Source organism: Protomyctophum bolini (assembly GCF_963924005.1).
Source record: "Protomyctophum bolini genome assembly, chromosome: 3".
In the NCBI taxonomy this organism is placed as follows: domain Eukaryota; kingdom Metazoa; phylum Chordata; class Actinopteri; order Myctophiformes; family Myctophidae; genus Protomyctophum; species Protomyctophum bolini.
This window is the reverse complement of record NC_137864.1, coordinates 15865142-15884451: the sequence shown is the minus strand read 5'-3', so window position 1 is coordinate 15884451 and position 19310 is coordinate 15865142. Positions and strand designations below refer to the sequence as shown.

Genomic DNA, 19310 nt, shown 5'->3' with positions numbered 1-19310 from the left:
ATAGGTTGGAATTGGCTATGAATTTAAATTTGGAATATGATACAGAAATTCCCTGGACTCCTATTTTCTTTGTCCTCGAAGCACCTTCACTGGCCTTGAACAAAATTAATGGCGACCGTGAAGGTTGATGACACATCAATCACTTTTTCACTTTTCTCCCAAGAGAGACTACTTTTCAAGTTTCCATCATACTGTTGAGATTCCACAAGAAAGACTTTTTAGAGGCCTTTATGAGGGCCATTCAAGCCGCAAGTGGAGCCGCAAGTGGAGCCACCACCGTTTCCCTGCCGGTGGAGCCTGCAGAATCCACCACTCCCGAATCAGGGCCGGATTAACCCCCATGAGTGCCCATGTGCAGATCATTTTTAGTGATGATGCCGCGCCATTGCGCCGGATGGCCCGCCCAGTACCGGCAGAGAGGTTCTGGAGCAGAGGATTGTGTGTCCCTGGTTTTTCCCTAATGGGACTGATCGAGGGTAGCTACTGGGACATAATTCGGGACTTGATCACCCCGGCTGGGTCACCCGAGTGAGGGGTATGATGTTGAGAGACTCGAAACCCAGAGGACCTTGGGAAGGGATACATCACTGAGGATACTGTATGTCCCAGGTGCATCCTTGCAATGTTTAGACTAAGACTAAATGACAATAGACATGTCTTTATTGATTACTGTGATCTTTTTATATACAAAATTGCCATTTACAGGAAAACGTGGTGGTGTTGGTTAATTTTGGTCATCAAAGTGAGAAAAAAAAAACAGTATTCTTGTACACAGACCTCCATTGTAGCAACAGTAGTTGTAGTAATATCAAAGCAAGTCTTTTGACACTACAGTCAAATATTTACAGCTGTAACACCTCAACCCAATAATGATTCTAGAGTAGCACACACACCTGCAGAGGCATACAGATGACCTCTGCAGTGTAAATGCCTCTTTGCTGACATGATATGACTCAAGTTGAATATCACTTCTAGACATTCGGATGCAGTGGTTAACGTGGAAGAGAACTCCAACTCAGAATGACACAGATGATTCCTTGACTTTGTCGTCCTGGTTACAAGCCTTTACCAAAAAAAATCACACAAAATAACTCTTCCTACTTCCGGGCCGCTTCCCTACTTTCTTCACAGGTGTTACCGATGATACTAATAAAGGCTCTGTTCCCTTTAGTGTGCAGTGGTTTTCAAACCTTTTAATTTCAAGGACCCCCATAACTCTGAGAGTGTACAAATGGGGGTCCATTTGGTCCTATTTGTACACTCTCAGAGTTACACACCCATACGGGACCATTTAGAACCCACTCAAGGACACTTCGAGACCCACTGTTGTAGCAGTGCGTTTCCAGTGGGAAACAGCAGCCTGACTCTGCTTGAGCAGAATGGAACAGAGCCTTCATTTAGTATCATCGGTAACACCTGGAAGTAGGGAAGTGGCCCAAGTTCTTTCCAAAATGGCGTGTGTGCGCACATATATAGCCCATTATGAACAGTCTGTAGGGGGCTTTCCAGGCCTAGAGGAGCGTTGGGCTCAGTTCTGTTCACGGCTCACTTCTTAGCCTTGGCCTTGGCTCTGCCCTTCCCCGAAACCTCCGCCCTCTTCTTGGGCTCTGCCTTCTTCCTGGGCTCCCTGGTGGATTTGGCCTTTTTCTGCTGTGGGACGACACAGACAAGCAAGGCAGATTAAATAGTGTAGAAACAAAAATAAATGCATAAACACGCCTTCATCATAATCACAGGCAGCAGGGTGCAGTGAGCAGTCTGACAGCTCATCTACACAGGCAAGGAGCGAGCGTTCCGACAGTGTCATCGTGTGGAAAAACTGTCCTGATATGGAGCGTTGGGCCATTGCGTTGTGACGTAGCTTGAACCAATCAAATAACCAATAAATAGTAGTGTGTAGATCTCAACTAATAAATGTGTTTTGGGGCCGTGAAACCTCGCTCGAATAAGACTCTGCGAGCGAATATAGGATGTCGCTGCATGGGCGCGTTGTCGCCAGGGGGGCAGTCAGACAGATATTTTGTGAAGCCACTAAGGAAATGAAAGTTCATATAATGGCCTGTTGTGGCGCTGTCATTGGGCTCAAAAAAACCCATAGCCCCATAGAAGTCCATGTATTTGGGCCCAACTTCACCTAGACTGTATTACCTTAATAAACATGGTCATGGATACTTTTTGCTTCCAGTCACTAGTTTAAAGTCTCATTTCTAATGTCATAATATTCTTTTTGGAAAATTATGGTCCCATTTATAAAATAAATTACCATAAAGTTGTGCATGTTCTGAGGGGCGTGGCTACCGTTACAGTCTATGAACGGGATCCCCCACCCACTCGAGTCAAAATAAAAACCAACAAAGAAGAAGGGGGGAAGTTCCGCCTCGTTGTCTGGGCCAGCCAATGGGCCAGCTGGGCCCAAACGGATCTAGAAAGATGGCGACTTCCATTGCAAGGACTGACAGGCTTCATTTTATGTTCATGTTAGACCCGCGGAACGCTTTGTCCATATTTTTACAGTCTATGGTTGTCGCTCGTGGTACGTCAGCACAGACTCATTGGAAAAACATGTCTTCTAATGAGATTTCATTGTAAGCTCGTATCGCTGGCAGTGCGGATGCGGTGTGAGTGAGACGTCGTACTTTGATCATGGCGTCAAGGTCGAGATCCTCCTCCTCCTCCCCCTCGGCATCCTGAGCTTCCTGCTCCGTCTCGCCGCCTCCTCCCAGCTCAGACTCGGTGCCTCCTGCGCCGCGTCGGCCCTTCTTCACCGTCCCCAGGGAGTAGGGCGTCATGTGGACCTCGCGGTTGTACGCCCGAGTGAAGGCTGCTTTCACCTGTAGGGAATAATGATACATTTGATTTCACCTGAGCAGAATAGTGACCAAGAATTCTAATGTTGGCCCGTCGACATTCCACCACTCCCTGTTCGTTGTTTCAATAATCACAGTGCGTCGGGATCATCTTTAATGCATTTGAAAACTTGAAACGAGACATTCTGTGCCCAATGAGTACTCTTACTTTTGGTACATAATAAGTACATTTTTGATGTCAATACGTTTGTAATACATTTTGAATTCTGGACTTTTACTTTTACTACAGTAGTAGTTCTACATTGTAGTTGGCACTTTTCTTAAGTAAAACAATGTGAGTACTTTATCCACCATTCCCTGTTCCTTGGGGTCTAGTTTAGAGTAGGGGTCAGTCTTACCTTGGGGTCTAGTTTAGAGTAGGGGTCAGTCTTACCTTGGGGTCTAGTTTAGAGTAGGGGTCAGTCTTACCTTGGGGTCTAGTTTAGAGTAGGGGTCAATCTTACCTTGGGGTCTAGTTTAGAGTAGGGGTCAGTCTTACCTTGGGGTCTAGTTTAGAGTAGGGGTCAGTCTTACCTTGGGGTCTAGTTTAGAGTAGGGGTCAGTCTTACCTTGGGGTCTAGTTTAGAGTAGGGGTCAGTCTTACCTTGGGGTCTAGTTTAGAGTAGGGGTCAGTCTTACCTTGGGGTCTAGTTTAGAGTAGGGGTCAGTCTTACCTTGGGGTCTAGTTTAGAGTAGGGGTCAGTCTTACCTTGGGGTCTAGTTTAGAGTAGGGGTCAGTCTTACCTTGGGGTCTAGTTTAGAGTAGGGGTCAGTCTTACCTTGGGGTCTAGTTTAGAGTAGGGGTCAGTCTTACCTTGGGGTCTAGTTTAGAGTAGGGGTCAGTCTTACCTTGGGGTCTAGTTTAGAGTAGGGGTCAGTCTTACCTTGGGGTCTAGTTTAGAGTAGGGGTCAGTCTTACCTTGGGGTCCAGTTGAGAGTAGGGGTCAGTCTTTCCGCCCCAGACGCTGATGTCCATGATGTTGTCCACGTCTTCCTTGATGAGCTGGTAGTCGTCCAGCAGCTGCACGGCCTGGCCCGCCCCCTCGGCCCCCAGCGTCTGGAGAGGACTCAACAGCGCCCCTCGCAGGTACGGCAGGTAGTCCTGGTTAACCGCCTGTCTGCTGCTCAGTGTCCTTTTATTGGGAGAGGAGGCACGACCATAAGAGATGAGGAGGAGGAATGGAAGCAGAGAAGGCAGAGAAAAGTGATGAAAACGGACAGACAGCAATGGAGTAGGTGTATGAGTTAATTGAAAAACTTGTTTGTCCTCGTGTGCAGAAAATCCCACATTGCAAGAGACTAAAATGTGTATCGATAAAACTGAAAAAGGATGATAAACATACAGTATAGCCGAGCGGTACTATGTGCTGCAACTCACTTTAAGCACATGTGTGAAGCCAGCTCCTGGATAATACGGGAATGTTTGTTGGTGGAAGAGAATTTGCCCAGCCAGCTTGGGAAAGTAGGGAACTGGTTCATATAGCCTCGCATCAGCTCCCCTGGTAACACACTTGCATAGACGGCCTAGAAAACACACAATCAACACACAAGAAATAGTTCACCTCTCTATCATGGCACAAGAGGATTCAGGTTTTCACCCGATAATTCAATTCTATCTGACAAAGTACGTTTTAGAATGGAAAACAGTCACTCCAGCCACAAGCACTTGAAGGCATTCATAGGGATGTTAATAGTTAATTGCCGTTAATAAATTATTCAATTAAACTTAACAGTTTTTTTTAAAGTTTTTTTCTTAACAGAAAATTGGGTATTGCATAGCCGGGTCTCCAACTTCCATCATTTATCGAAATATAATATGCCTTTTGTATTCTTTCTGTATATCAGCAAAATGTAGATTTTTTAGTTAGATATTAATCGATACGATATAAAAACGTATAAATTATCAATAAATGAATGGATCATTCCCATCCCTAGTTCATTTTCATGTTAAAGTTGTGTGCGTGTGTACCTGGGTGGGCAGCAGTGACCAAGTCTGTCTAGAGCGGATCTGTCTGTCCACCAGGTCTCCATCACAGATGGAATCAGCCGTCTTACTGAGCAGCATCAGGTGAGACTTCAAATTACCACTGACAGACAGACAGACAGACAGGACAACATATTTATACAACATTTAAAAGTATGTTTGAAAGAACTGTCCTACTGAGCATTTGTCAGGGTATTGGAAGTCTAATGTCATTTCAACAGATATATATAGACAGTCTATATAGACATTAGACATTTAAAAAACTGCTAATTAAGGTCTAAAGCTTAGACGGCAATTCTTAGACCAGTTATAGCCCATTTTTACTATTGCTCAGTGGGGTGAAAATAATGACACAGATGTTTTACACTACAGGTTTGAGTACATCTTCCCTCTCTTACCCGGCGGCTGCTGGCCGTACGTGCACGTAGTTCTCCTGGACAAAAAGCGGCGCGAGTGAGTAGTCGTGGAAAAAGAGGTCGCTCTTGTCTATGAAGCTCATGCTTCTTGTCTCATCCCCTGAGGCAAAGACCTTCCTGCAGACATCAAAGGGTCCCATCTTCAGGTCCTTGCGGGCATTGTTGGCGTCAGCCTTGCACTGGTCAATTGTCATCACCTTGTCCGTAGAAGACCACATGCTGAGGTTGTGGAGCACCTGGTGAGAGCGGAGAAAGGTGACATGATGATGCACATGAGAGAGTTGAGCAAGGAGGGAGAAATGGTGATGCTGGCGATATAATTTGCACCTGTAATTTCAGTTTTGTGGATTTTTCTGATTTTCTAGCGACTGAGGGCACTCTCTCACCTCAACACACACCTCAAGCACAGATCGGTGTCCTCATCACAATAGAATGATAGGATTCGGGTTAAAGATGAGCAAAGTTGCCTTTTAGGTTTCGTCACTCTCTGTGGCAAATTCAACGACTGCATAGGCGGCGGGTGTGTAAGGCTAGGGAAGGCTTAGCCTTCCCAAAATTTATGCTGGATATTTGTTTATAAATATATATAATATATGTGCGCAGCATTATATAGAAGGCTATTGTGTGTGTGTGTGTGTGTGTGTGTGTGTGTCACTGCTCCCTGGTGATCGCTGATCGGGTAGGCAACAGGCCTAATCAGCATATGATTGGCTACTATTGGTATGTCTGGTTTGTTTTGAGAAACAGCAAAACGCAAAATGTATTTTTCAAGGCAATTCAGAAGAAGAAGCTGTGAGTCGGCTGTCAGAACTCAGCACCACCAGTGCCCGCACGGTTCACACCACTGCAGCAACACTGACACGTTCAGTGGAGTGGCTGCTGTCTCTGTGCCGTCTGTGAAGAGCCATGAGCCGGGACTCCCGGGAGGGGCAGCAACACCGCCGGGTAATCTACACAGACTAGTGAGACTACACACTGACTCGAGAAAAGACCAATATCGTCCAAAATATATATATTTAGGCTGATCAGTCGTTGTCTGTGTATAGGCTAATTAATTGGGGAAAGTATGCTAAATAACTAATTTTTAGACCATTATGGAAATAAATAAATCCGGGGCGACAGTCCCCCCCAACGCAATTCTATAGCCTACCCAAAGGTAAAACGCACCCGCCGCTTATGAACGACTGGGCTCTTTACCTGTCGGATGTCCTGATTAGAAGCTAGGATTATTTCGTTGAGTGCTGGCGGTGGAATCTTGATGCCCTCCTTGAATGCTATTGACATCATGGCTCCCTGAGGAGGGAAAGGAAAAGCAGGTGGATGAGCAACAAGGAAAAGGAAAGTGGCTTGGGTTCAATGGGTTGTGTGTGTATGTGTAGAGAGAGAAAAGAATTTTGTAAAAACAATGATCTAACATCAGACAAGTAGCTGTCAGCAGGTACCTTGATCTGCTCCACTCGAGGTCTCTGGACGCGCAGGTCGAAGCAGTAGTTGGCCAAGGACCGAATCTTTTGGTGGTTGCGGTCGTTGCACATGAAGATGATTGGGATCTTGCTCTGTTTGATGAGGCTAATCATCTCCTGAAAAGGTCACGCGTCAACATAGTGTGTGAGATACAGGTGAGTGGACAGAACAACAACCGATATCCTCTCAAGTGACAACATGAGGGAGAACATGGACTGATCTCCCTTGGACCACGCAAAAGGGCCTCTGGAAACTCAAGCCACGCTTGGATTTGTGATGAACGTATGTTCTGTAATAATCAACAGCGCTCAGATCGGCGCTACCCGCCCCTCTCTATAGCAGAAAGCATGCTGGCTGGGCCAGGCCAGTGTACCTGTATTCCTCCCCGGTCCTCATTTCCAGCCATACCGTCCACCTCATCCATGATAAGGACATGCTTGCTGCTGACCGTCCGGGATGTTCCTGCGCAACATATGCAAACGCATGAAAACAGGAGTCATTTCAGAAAGCCGGATGTGATTGGTGTACAGGTGTGAGTGGAAGGATTATGCAAATCACATCAGTACCCGTATAGAAGTCTTTGATGCTAGTGTTGTTCAGTGACTCCGCTACCACATCTTTAAGGCTGCTCTTACTGCGAGTACAGCTGGCGTTCATCTCCACATAGCTATAGCCCACCTCCTACACACACACACACACAGAATGTGGACGGACATTGAAGCTGATTTCAAGAAATGTCATTGCTTTTTTGTGTCTGAAAAGTCAAGGCAAAATGAGACTGTGTGTGTCTGTGTGTGAGAGAGAGACTGACCTCACAGACAAGTGCTGCTGTGGTGGTCTTCCCCACGCCTGGGGGTCCAGACAGCAGAGCAGCTTTAAATGTTGATCCATCATCTTTACCGCCTCCAAACTTACCAAACTTTGCTGCTGCAGAGAGAGAAGTATATACAGTCTGTTAAGTGTTACCGCAATCCTTTTTAGGCCACAAAACAAAATGTTGCTGGCTCACTCAATGTGCGTGAAACCTTATGTGAAATCAGTTATTTTAAAAAAAGCATCACAGACAGGCACACCTACCCGCTGGTTTAGCAGCAGCGCCGCCTGCCTGGTGTTTGTGCCAGTTTTTCAGCCAGCGCAGCAGCTTATTGGCACAACTCAGGTCCCCCTGCTGGCCAATGATAGCCTTCAGAGACCGGGGCCGGTACTTGTCCACCCACAGCAGGCTAGCAGCGGCATCGCCGGCCACAGCAGAGGAAGAAGAGGGGGAAAGACAGAGTCCCCTGCGGACCTCGGACCTAGAGGAGCCTCTCCCGGGTGGGGTGGCACTGCCTCCTGCTGCGGGCCTGGAGCTCCGGCCCGTCTTGGAGGGGCTGGGAGTCTGAGGGGACCTGGAGTTGCCCTTGGAGGGTGAGATTTTCTGAGCAGGTGGGGTGCTCTTCGATGGCTGGCTGGAAGGAGTTCTGCTCTTAGAGGCCTTGCACTGTGCGGTATGAGAGTACACAGGAGACAAAATACATCAAAGTGTTACTTTAACTTCTATGTATCCGACTCAACTTACGGGACTTGAATAGAAATGACACCCAAAAATGAATCAATACAAATGAGTTTGAAGCATGGCAGTCACGTGGATGGAGGCAGATGTGCGCACACTGACCTCAGCCTCAGCAGCAATCTCATACTTGGACTTCTTCCCTGGTTTGGTTCTGATCAGCTCTAACAGGCCGTCCTCATCGAGGATCTTAGTTCCCAGACTCTCTGCCTGGATACAGAAGGAGAGAACAACAAGTGAGAAAACAATCTAGGCCCGGGGAACTAATTCATCAATGCAAAGTGTATTCACTTTTAACTGAAGTTGAATTGATGAAAGAGTGGAAACATGAATATCAAAGCAGTAGTAGAATCACACAGTCAATAGAATAACATGGTAGCAACTAAAGAAAGAATAAACACAAAAGCAAGATGTGCTAATTTGACAGAGACCTTTAGCGATACACTATTAAAATGAGCCTGAACGGTGTGGTTTATGTGCTATCTCAGCTTGCTACCTTCACTGTCTTGGACACTCCACTGTCTCTGCCCAGCACCACGTAAGAGGTCTTCTTGCTGATGTTGCCCGTCACCTTGCCCCCATAGCGCTCGATGAGAGACTTGGCATCGTCCCTCTCCATGGACTCCAAGACTCCAGTCAGCACAAAAACACACCCCTCCAGACAGTTCTCTGCACCCTGGAATACACAATCACACCATTTATTAGAATTTGAGATCATCTATGAATCAAACGTAATGTTGTTTTGACTAGGGGTGGGCAAAACATTTTGATTCACTCACAAATTGTGATTCTTAATGCCACCATTTTAAAATTGAATCGTGAAGTTCGAATCGTGTGGGGTTTTTTTAGGTTCGTTTTTCCATTTTATTTTATTTTTATGTAAGAGAGTGTTAGCTCGCTGCATTGAAGTGTATGATTCAACTTTTCATGGTTTATATTGTTTATAATTGTTTTAAAATTAACTAAATTAATTAAAAGTAACTTGGGGGCAAAATCGCAAAATAATTAAGTATCGCAATATAAGTCAAATCTGCACCCTAGGTATGGAGATCGTATGGAATCGGGAGGTAAGTGAATCATCCCACCACTAGTTTGAAGTGGCTGTAGGTATTACCGTAGGTATTTCCTTGGAGCCCAGAGCACGTGGTCCATCTCTGTTTAGGTAGTTTCTGAAGGCTGTAGCGTTGCCTTTCTTTTTCTCGCCGTCATCAGGACTAGTGCTTGTGGACTAGGCAGTTGAGAACATTATGTCAACCACAAAAAGGACCCTTGCCGTATGTCTTTTAAAATACAATTTCAACTGAAAAGCATTTTTCCTCCCCTTGCAACTGGCATCAATGGTTTGGCTTACCTGTGGTTTTTTGGGGGACACTTTGATTGCAGTCTCTCCTTCATCAATGCTTCCTGTTTTCGGTGTGCGTTTCTTTTCTATGGTTAAATCAGTACAGGGCTCCTTTTTGGGAGAGATTTTCATTTTCTTGGGTGAAATTGTTATTTTTTCCTCTTTCACCTCATCTTTTTTCTTCATTAGGGCCAGTTTGGAGCTGGCCTTCACAGGAGCTGTGGTCTTTTTAGGGGATGGGCTGATAGCCTCGCTTATGGAGCAGTCAGTTTCATTGGCCTTTGACTGTCTGCTTGTGCTGCTGTTGGCCGAGAATGGACTCTCCTTCTTGGGCGATATAGTTGGCCCTGGCTTCTCAGCAGAGTCCTTACGAGCCTGGACGAACAGACACACACAAGGCATAATGTCACGACCAGTGGCTTTTATGGAAAGTGAGTATTGTTTAATGTTCATGTGAAATGTCGGGTTATATTCAATGCCTTCTTGGCCTGTGGTGCCTCATCCAGCATGGCCAGAGTCCTGGCAAAGTCCTCATCATTGTGGACCTGCTTCTCCAGCTGTGTGAGAGAGATAACACAAATTAATTAAATACAAGAATAGATCCCACTGCCGTCGTCAATTAATTGAATATTGAATGATTTCATCATTCACTCATTCATCTACAAGTTAAAAAAAATCCATAACAGGAATGTAAAGAGATATCACTTTGCTGATACATTAGCATATAAGTTCACTTATAGCTATCGCAGATGCCAGCCTACCTCCATGTCCTCCTCCATCTGCAGCTGTTTGGCAATTAAGTCATCACTCATGCAATCGTCTGGGTCCTGAGTTGGCTGAGGGTACAAATCATATTCAAATGTATACATCTAACTAAGTAGCACATTCAAGTGTAATACTCCCAGTCCATGTTGTTGTTGTATTTCTTGTTTTGGTGTAATGGGTGAGAGAAGAGAAAACAGAAACACAATACATTAAAAAAAGAAATAGGTAGAGAAAGAAAGGGCTCAGATACTCACAGCCTTCCTCTTGGTGCTGGCTACCAGCTTCTTATCCGAGCGCTGCACACTGCTCATGCCAAAAAAATCCATCACTGAGGTTGGGGTTCGTTTGGTCTGGGGAATGGTAGTTGACTTGGGGGTTACAGCTATACGTGGGGATTTTGATGATGAATTCCCTTGAGTGGAGGAGGCTTTAGAAGGAGTCTTTGCCCCGTCTTTGATCACTGGACAAGCCTTTTCTTCCTCCATCTTTACTGGTTTAGAAAGGCCATTCTCCTTGGGTTTCGCAGTCTTCTTTAGGGACAGGAAGTTATCACTGTCTGAGTCTAAAACCAAAAATGCACAAAATAGATCTAGTATTGCAGGTTGGGTTACAATATCCAATATAATAACAATACTGGAAATTGCTCTGTGTACATTTTTCTGTGCACTGCATGTAAATGACCTTACTCTTCCACACCTGTTTCAGAGACATACTGTATAGGATCATTTTTAGGAGGGGATTCTTCCTTGGTCTTCTTACTGGATTTTGAGGGTTTCTGTGGCTGTCTCTGTGGTGCCTCCTCCTCAGAGTCTGTATCAAATGTAAAGAGACGATTGTGAGGAGATCCTAAGAAAATGTAGGTGGTAATCCGCTTGACGGGACAACTGTCAAATACATAGGCGCAATTATATTTTTTATAATGGATTGAATCTAGAGTTGCAATACCCTCCATTGACAGCCCATTGATCCAAATAGAAATTTACACCAACATTACAGCTGTAGGGCAAGCTTGAATTATCCTCTTTCAATGTTTGTTTCATAAAAGGTGAATATATTTTTAAGTCTTTAGTGTTGGAGTTTGGAAGCACTCATAAACGCATCGTGCTGCTGCCTCCTGCATTATGTGCAAATTCGAAACAGGTGGTATGTTCAGTGACTTCCAACGAGCGCTTCCAAACTACAACACTACAAAAAAATAAACATTGTTTAATACAAGCAGATCGACATTTTCTATGGAGGGTATTGCAACTCTAGATTCAACCCATTAGGCCTATAAAGAAATCTAGTGTTGCAATGAAATATATATTGTATGAAATACAGTAGTAATGATGAGGACAATTATTTTGATAATGATCTTGGCTAGCGTAGTTGATGTGATCATGGCGAAGTCATCTCTATTGTTACCTGATTCTATGACAGCTCGCTTCTTACGTTTCTTCTCATTGTCCTTATGTTTCACCTCAGCTTTGGGACTTTTGATCTGAAGGAAAGATCAAGACATAGCCCACATAAATGAATGCCCCACAAACACCTTGACACAGGCAAAAGATGTGCTTCATATGAACATATGATCATGGTAATTATACAGACCAATATATGGCAGTAGGAAAAATCATACTATTTAAATACCTTTTTAGTTACTTTATTTTTCTTCTTCACATCCTCCTCTGAGGAAACAGATTTATGTTTCTTCTTACTATCTTCATCTCTACCATTTCCATTCTGGGCTGTTTTCTGCACCGTTGGTTTACTTGACGTTGGTGCAAAGAATCTCCTGATGTCCTGTGTTTTCAGAGAGGAAGAGATTCTTGAATCATCATGACACTAGAGACCACAAGAAGAATTTGGCATGTAGGGTTCTTCTCAGGAATTACAGCAGACATAAACCCAGCATCTGAACATTCCAATCTAATTTAATTTAAAAATGGCGCGTTTGGTACTCAAGAAAGAGAAAGGATCGAGAACAACAGCTATGCATGCATGTAACACAACAGCTAGTGTTGCTATTACTTACTAAACAGGTATACCGGTAGTCATGCTTTTTGCTGTTCTTACCAAACAATACATACACAACATTGATCCAGGTTCAACAGAAAATAAACCAAGATGCTGCGACCGAATTGAATACACAAGACTTGCCCTCAAGGGCTTTGTGTCATGTGTAATCCAAGTTTATAGCGCCATCGTATAATCGTACGACTAGGCTTATACTATTTTGCTAAATGTTAACTATTCAATCAATGTTACCTAGCAAATCATTATTTTTACACTGCATTGTCTACATTGTGTTTAATGTTAATTTCACGATTCAACGTGCAACGTTCGTTAATATCGAAAGTAAATCATGTCATTTTTATAACATTTAAAGAGTAAAAGAAACATAACTAACCATGGCTATAAAACCACAATGTGACAGTTGAGTGGTAGATATAATCATATAATAATGCAACTTTATGCCAGCTAACATTAGCTCGTTGGCTAGTGTGCATGCTCCCAAAACATGATAAACAAATTAACAACACAGATTATTTCATGCAATGCAACTAATTTACGCAGACTGCTGCACGTCAATGCTCAGATCGGTTGACATACCATGATAATCAACACAATAACGTTATCTTTCTTCTGGCTTGTCAGATCAGTTGTAACTGTGAGAAATAATCATAATCCAACGAATCTGGCGCGCGCGGCGTCCGTTGCTGTCGCCTGGAAATGACGTAACCTCGATTTGATACGTCGCCGTACGGTGGTGCCGCGCACTGAGAAATAGCAGATCTACAAGCTCACACCGTGCCACCTCCACGAAGAGTTGTGAGCTTGTATATCGGTTATTTCCAGCGCGCCACTCAAATCAGTGTTGAGGCCAAGGTTGAGGCGTAGACTGACTGTACGTCACGTCCACCACTGTATTTTTTATTTATTTATATAAACAGCTTATAAAACCCCTACAGCATCTCTGATGAATTGAAATTTTAAAAATGGACCCGTTGTAAACAAGTGTAATGCTTTAACATGGTGTGGTCCACATTAGGTTTTGTAAATTGTATTTTGTTTGAAATGCACCCATTCTGCAGTGTGAAATAGAAATTTCAATTTTCCAAACGGTATGTATTTACTTGATTCCATGTATCACAATTATTCAATTATAAGTTTGTTTATGTTTCTGGGCAATTACTACAAACACATCCCTGAATGAAATGTCTAAAACCTAAATTCAAGATTAGCCATTTCCACAAGGACATTGAAAAATATCTATCCACATTGTTATTTATTTAACTCAAGAGGTAAAGGTTAGGATACCTGGTAGAATAAGGCACGCATCCTCCGATCTTGGTGCTGAGCAACTGTTAAACTAACAGATATCATTAACAAAAGCAAGGGCTCGCAACAATCTGACTGTAGAAAATAGCTTGCTACTCACTTTGTAATGTAATACTCCAGGTAGGTTTTTTCACAATCACCCGCATTGGTCTCAAGTATACTTGAGAAAGACCAATTTGGGTCGAAACGTACACCTGCCTGCTGCAATTTTGAATAAACTTACCTGGAGCATTACAAATTGAGTTGCGAGCCCTTGCTTTTGTTTAGGATACTTGGTAGCACATAGAAATGATCTGGATTCATATCCAAGAATTCCAGAATAACTGCTCAAATTGAGGTTTCAACACTAATGCAGCCACAGCATACTTTTGGAAAATGCATGACAATAAAATTGCATCATTCATAAACACCAATCCATCTAACTACTAAGAAAATGACAAACTAGTAAGTTTCAAAAAAGTGTAGTAGATGGAACTTTATTTGTCAAAACAGAACAATATTGGTCATCTTGTTCAATAACAGTGGTCTTCTCGCTGACATAGATGCCATCCAGGAACTTCCTGATGTCCTTCTTTCTGACCGTGGTGGCCTGTTGAAGCAAGGCCGCTGGAGGGGGAAACAAGGGCCAAGAGTGAATACAGGGATTGAGTGAGTCACATGCATAGTCAAGGTGGTTCACTGGAGAATTATATGAGGCATACCATTTTTAACCTACAAAATACAGTACGTCAATCAGTTATTTTTGTTAACACTAGACAAACTTATGTTATGATCAGAAGCATGCTGTGGTTAGTCAATAGTCACACATATTGACAATCAAAATGAAACATGCAAACATCCTGAACACCATGTGTTACCATGAAATTACTAAAACATGTCTAGCATACCTGGCAATGCATGAACTGGACACACAAGGAAAAGAAAAGGTGTTAATTGGTTAAGATGAAACAAAATGCACAACCCCTGTAGTCCACAGGGGAAGATTTGGCAATATTCTCTAACCTTTACAGTTGCAGCTGTTGTTTTTAATTTTTCGTAGTCTCAACTGTTCCCTTCTCAGACACGTAAATACCGTCCAAGAACTTTCTGATATCCTTATTTTTGACTGTGGTGGCCTGCTGGATCAGGGCAGCTGGAACACAGAGAAGCTAGGGGTGATGAGCAGCATGCACAGGTCACACAGGGTCAAGGACAACACACATTCTACACTAGGTAATAGGGCTTAACAATGAGTCCAATTTGATTTATTGCAGAAAAAAAAGCATCAAAAATTTCTAAATGGCCTCATAACAAGGTATTCTAATGTTTTAGGTAATATTTGGTCCAATGAATGAAGCACAATATTGCAAACTTAATATGTATACCAACAGGACCATTTTGCATGTTTAGCTCACTGTCTAGAACGTCACAGCAAAATTACCGGTAAGCCATTGTTTAGTTTTAATGTGGCATGGATTGATTTTTAAAAGGCTCGCAGAAAATAGTCAAGACGTATGACATTCAGATGTCTATTACATCTTTAAGCCGATTATTTTTAAGATAGAGTTGATTTGAGCAACATTATAATAGGCAACCTTGGCAATAATTATACAAAAAGAAACACAATTATCGTTGGTAGTAATGAAAAATATTCATGAGTTGTAGTCAATGGGCTAAACATGGAATAACATTGGTATGGTCCTTACATATTTTGGAACCCAGTAAACAGAATTGAAGCTCAACCAAATAAACCTTGGTCTGAAAATTTGCAATTGGACATTCTTTTACAAATTGCTCAGCCCTACTAAGGATAGGCCAGGGAGATTATGGATTTGTAGAATGATGGGAAGAGGGAGGAGGGCTGAAGAAAGATGGGGGAATTGGAGGGGTAAAATGTTGTTGCCCACAACATTTTCTATATCAGAAAAGGAATACGGAAAAGGCTGGGAAGAGTATTATCAGAATTCACAAGACTTAATTTCAAGATGGAGCTGACAAAACTTAGCATTATGGTTGGTTAAGAAATATGTAAATTGTGGCGCATTACACTTGGGAAAGCAACAGTCAATAAGATCTATTCAAATATGATTAGGTGAACTTTAGAAGCTGTCTTCAAGTACACTGAACATGTCAAAGTGTGCTTCCATTATCACAGCCAGTGTAAATGCTCCATCTTGTCAATGGGCACGAAAGGGGCGAGCCACAGCACGCAGTTTACAAAATGTAGATGGGCGGGGAGAATGATCAAATTTCTAATATATGGATTCTGACAATGATTTACTTGGGATGTTCTACATGTCAAAGGGATGGTTTGGATAGTTTAAGGACAAAACAAATATCATGGCACTACAGGTAGGTAAACTATGGTGTCTAATACCAGTAAATGACAGTTCCATGGACAAGGATATGACGGGTAACTGAATCACCCATCGGCAAACCTTATGCTCACAGAAGCAGCAAAAGGATCCCATCGTTGCAGTGGTCCCCTAGCATTGACATGTACACCTAAATGAGCTTTGATTTGACAAAGAAACCATTCATGGCGACCCGCTTACGGTCACTAGAATGACCTCGACACTAGATTGATATTATTTGGTACAGTGGAAAACTAGCAGTTACCCCAGAGGAGGGTGGATCATCACTGAGCTACATGGAAAAGTTGTTAAACCCACCTGAGTTTGACACCAGCTCAATGTCATTACCCTCCAGGACCAGCTCATCCTTCTGGGCTTGTGAGAGTGCACATGACACACCTGGGAAGGGGACAGATTGGGGTAGGGAAACAGAGAAGACAATAGCTTAGTTTGCAGCCACAGAATGATCCTGCACAAACAAAATCTTTGAACCAACCGAGGATTAATATCACAGCTCTTTTGAGGAAACCTGATAGAAAAATCGTTACGGCACATTATACCACATGGGCAAACTGCAGTCACAAAAGCACCAATTATTTTTGTCACTAGGTGCAGTCTCACTTACCGGCCCTCATACGAACACGGCGGATGTACTTCTCTCCCAAGAAGTTCCTGATCTCCACCAAATTCCCACTCTCCTGAATGACTACGTTGATGGGGAAATGGGCATACACAGATCGCATCTTGTACCGGAAACCCTATAGAGGGAAGAAACATGGCAGTCAGCATTGACAGTGACTTATCTTCCAACAATAAAAACCATGACTGGAGCACTGAATAGAACGCCCTCTCCAAATAAGCCCCATCTTTAAATAAAGTAAATTTCATGACAAAACAAAATAGTATCAAACAGGCAAGAATATATGTATAGTTGTATACATGGATTAAAGCTAAATAAAATCTCAAGACTGAAAATGTTTATATTGTCAAGTTCTAAATAATGTGCCATTTGTGAAAGTGTGAAAGAAGCCCCACACAATAAACAATTAACATTTTTTAAGTATTGATCCGGCTGTTCTACAGGTGAAGAGATCAGGCTTTAACCTTTGCTTTTATATGAAATATCCCAGACGATTAAGATTTAATGATATATTTTTTAACACAAGCTACTTCAAATGCTCTAATCTTAAAATAACCAAAAACAGCCTATCGACGACGCATTGAGAGGTTGTAGATTGGCTATTTTCACTGTTCCAAATGACTGAAATCAGTCGTGGCGACAGAACTTTAATCCATGTGTATAATGTACAAAATGCCAATACAAAGCAGTCTCACCATTGTGACTCCCTTAATCATGTTCTGGACATGACTGCAGATGGTGCGGACTGTGGCCAGCTCCTTTCTGTTGCCCCACCATTTGTCCACACGCAGCTGAAAACAGATCAGGACATCAACTTCTGCACTTCCATTCGAAACCACACAATCCCTTGAGCAGTGAGACCCAAGTGAGCAAAAGTATCTTAATGTTTTTTAAGGGGCCAGGCAGGCTTTTGCCAGAAGGTACAGAACATACGCCATTTGTACCATCACATTATGACACTGGCTGTCCTCTACAAATAGCTGGAGCCTTGGAGGTTACGAATGTACCCAACTCTGAAGGCTTGAAACATCAGTTCTCAAAAGCAACAAGCTCTGACCAAAAAACAGAGATTGACCAGCTAGCACACATGTACATAACTGATTACATATTTACACAAGACACTGCACACTTGGGACACTGCACACTTTACGCAAAACTGTACATCGTATACTCTTTTGTGGAGATTATCCATTGACAATAACTAGAATAGTGTTACCAAGCAGTAAGCACTGACAAATCCTCACTTCACATGATCTGCCCATCAATGAAAAGGGGCTCAAATGAGATGACAAATGTATCATGTTGTCCAAAAGAACCCCCAACTTCACCATGTTACCCTTTTATCTCATCTAATTATTCAATGCTGTATGCATACACAAAATGCAAATATTCAGTTCCATGATCAAGCCTTCAGTCAGTCTAAAATGTGTCACACACATAGTATAAAGAAGACAGTCCAAAAGTTGTCCCAAAGTTCCAGACATTTTAGATAAACTACAAGGTGCTAAATGATTACCTTCTTGTGTTTTGCGCCTAGAAGTCTGAGCTCAAGATTGATGTGGGTAAACTCCCGGCGGAGCATGCCACGGGGACCCTTGACGATTACCGTCCTCCCCTTCAACTTGATATCCACTGCACAGACACATCAAAACAGCAGATAAGATGTACGATCTCAAAACAATTAATTAAGATGCATTACAACGCCCAGTGATTACTCAATCATTCCCCTTACCATTGTCGGGGATGTCGACAGTCTGGTTGCTGAGAATGGTCTTCATTCTGCAATAAAAAACACTGATATTTAGGTTTCACAGCATGGTTTAGTTGTACAGCAAGTAAGCAACTTTCATCCAAACAGCAGTACATATAATATAATAGCCTGACAACACTAGATGAACACAAGCCCTTCCCACTATTCATAGTTGACAGCAAGTGGGCCCTTGGATGATTCGAAAATATACTTCAAAGTTAAAATCTACATGAAGCAGTTTGTGGAAGGGCACGTTTATTTGATTTAATCTTTGGACGTAGTGTATGAGTGACACAAATGACTGAACAGTACCATTTAGCTGCTCATGATGCTAATGTGACGCTAGCTCAACCGATACATATCGGTAAGCTATGTTCAATGGAACAGCATGACAGGGTGCTATAAACATTATTTAGCAGTAGCGGGTTAGAAGATTCTAACATTCATTATATTAAACCAATCCACGGGGCCATATTGCAGGAAAAAAAGACGCGTAGGCCTGGGCTAGGACGAGTCTGGGAAGTGACCATCGGAATAACTAATGTTGTGGAATGCCAATAAACGTAGCGTATGTGTTAAATACGATGTCTGTAATGTGTATTAGCAATACCCGGACAAATATTCCAACAGGGATGTAAAATGTGAGTTTATTGGCCACAGATGGAGTTAGATTTAACAAAGATAGATTATCCGCCTTCGTTCTCACCTCGCCGGTAGTAGAGGAAAGGAGGAAGGAAGGACGTCACGACGCAATTGTAGGGTGACTACGTCATGACGTAACGGCTCCAGCAGGCATTATAAATTAAATGACGAACAGATTATTATTATCATTTTAATAACTGTAAGGCCAAAACGCAATTAGGTTTAACATAAGTGGGTTAAAATCTAACTCTGAACTGA

The 19310-nt window shown here is 42.8% G+C and overlaps 2 protein-coding genes across 2 annotated transcripts; both read right to left on the bottom strand.

Annotated features, from left to right (window-relative positions):
- Nucleotides 1–644: 644 nt before the first annotated feature.
- rfc1 (replication factor C (activator 1) 1) lies at nucleotides 645–13073 on the bottom strand. The gene is made up of 23 exons (XM_080757084.1): nucleotides 12959–13073; nucleotides 11996–12148; nucleotides 11771–11846; nucleotides 11063–11176; nucleotides 10621–10928; nucleotides 10363–10437; nucleotides 10081–10158; nucleotides 9611–9976; nucleotides 9374–9487; nucleotides 8756–8935; nucleotides 8365–8469; nucleotides 7788–8190; nucleotides 7522–7637; nucleotides 7277–7391; nucleotides 7084–7172; nucleotides 6689–6826; nucleotides 6444–6539; nucleotides 5229–5482; nucleotides 4816–4933; nucleotides 4225–4370; nucleotides 3766–3979; nucleotides 2637–2831; nucleotides 645–1650 (listed from the first exon to the last, which is right to left on the bottom strand). The coding sequence occupies exons 1-23, from the start codon at nucleotides 12959–12961 to the stop codon at nucleotides 1546–1548; spliced, it is 3561 nt and encodes a 1186-aa protein (XP_080613210.1). The 5' UTR covers nucleotides 12962–13073; the 3' UTR covers nucleotides 645–1545.
- A 1063-nt stretch (nucleotides 13074–14136) lies between these two features.
- On the bottom strand, nucleotides 14137–19156 carry rpl9 (ribosomal protein L9). Its single transcript, XM_080755754.1, has 8 exons — nucleotides 19117–19156; nucleotides 18393–18439; nucleotides 18177–18292; nucleotides 17356–17451; nucleotides 16646–16778; nucleotides 16339–16419; nucleotides 14690–14819; nucleotides 14137–14293 (listed from the first exon to the last, which is right to left on the bottom strand). The coding sequence occupies exons 2-7, from the start codon at nucleotides 18436–18438 to the stop codon at nucleotides 14713–14715; spliced, it is 579 nt and encodes a 192-aa protein (XP_080611880.1). The 5' UTR covers nucleotide 18439; nucleotides 19117–19156; the 3' UTR covers nucleotides 14137–14293; nucleotides 14690–14712.
- Nucleotides 19157–19310: the final 154 nt, after the last annotated feature.

Bases quoted from the DNA above. Each gene is read 5' to 3' on its own strand.
- rfc1 (XM_080757084.1), bottom strand. The intron at 10,438-10,620 runs GTGAGTATCTGA...TTGTACCCTCAG, and splicing joins CCAGCACCAAGAGGAAGGCT to CCAACTCAGGACCCAGACGA. The intron at 7,173-7,276 runs GTACTGATGTGA...TATGTTGCGCAG, and splicing joins CATCAAAGACTTCTATACGG to GAACATCCCGGACGGTCAGC.
- rpl9 (XM_080755754.1), bottom strand. From the start codon at position 18,438: ATGAAGACCATTCTCAGCAACCAGACTGTCGACATCCCCGACAATG. The intron at 17,452-18,176 runs GTAATCATTTAG...ATCTGTTTTCAG, and splicing joins TAGGCGCAAAACACAAGAAG to CTGCGTGTGGACAAATGGTG. The intron at 14,820-16,338 runs GTGGGTTTAACA...TCTGTGTTCCAG, and splicing joins TGAGCTGGTGTCAAACTCAG to CTGCCCTGATCCAGCAGGCC.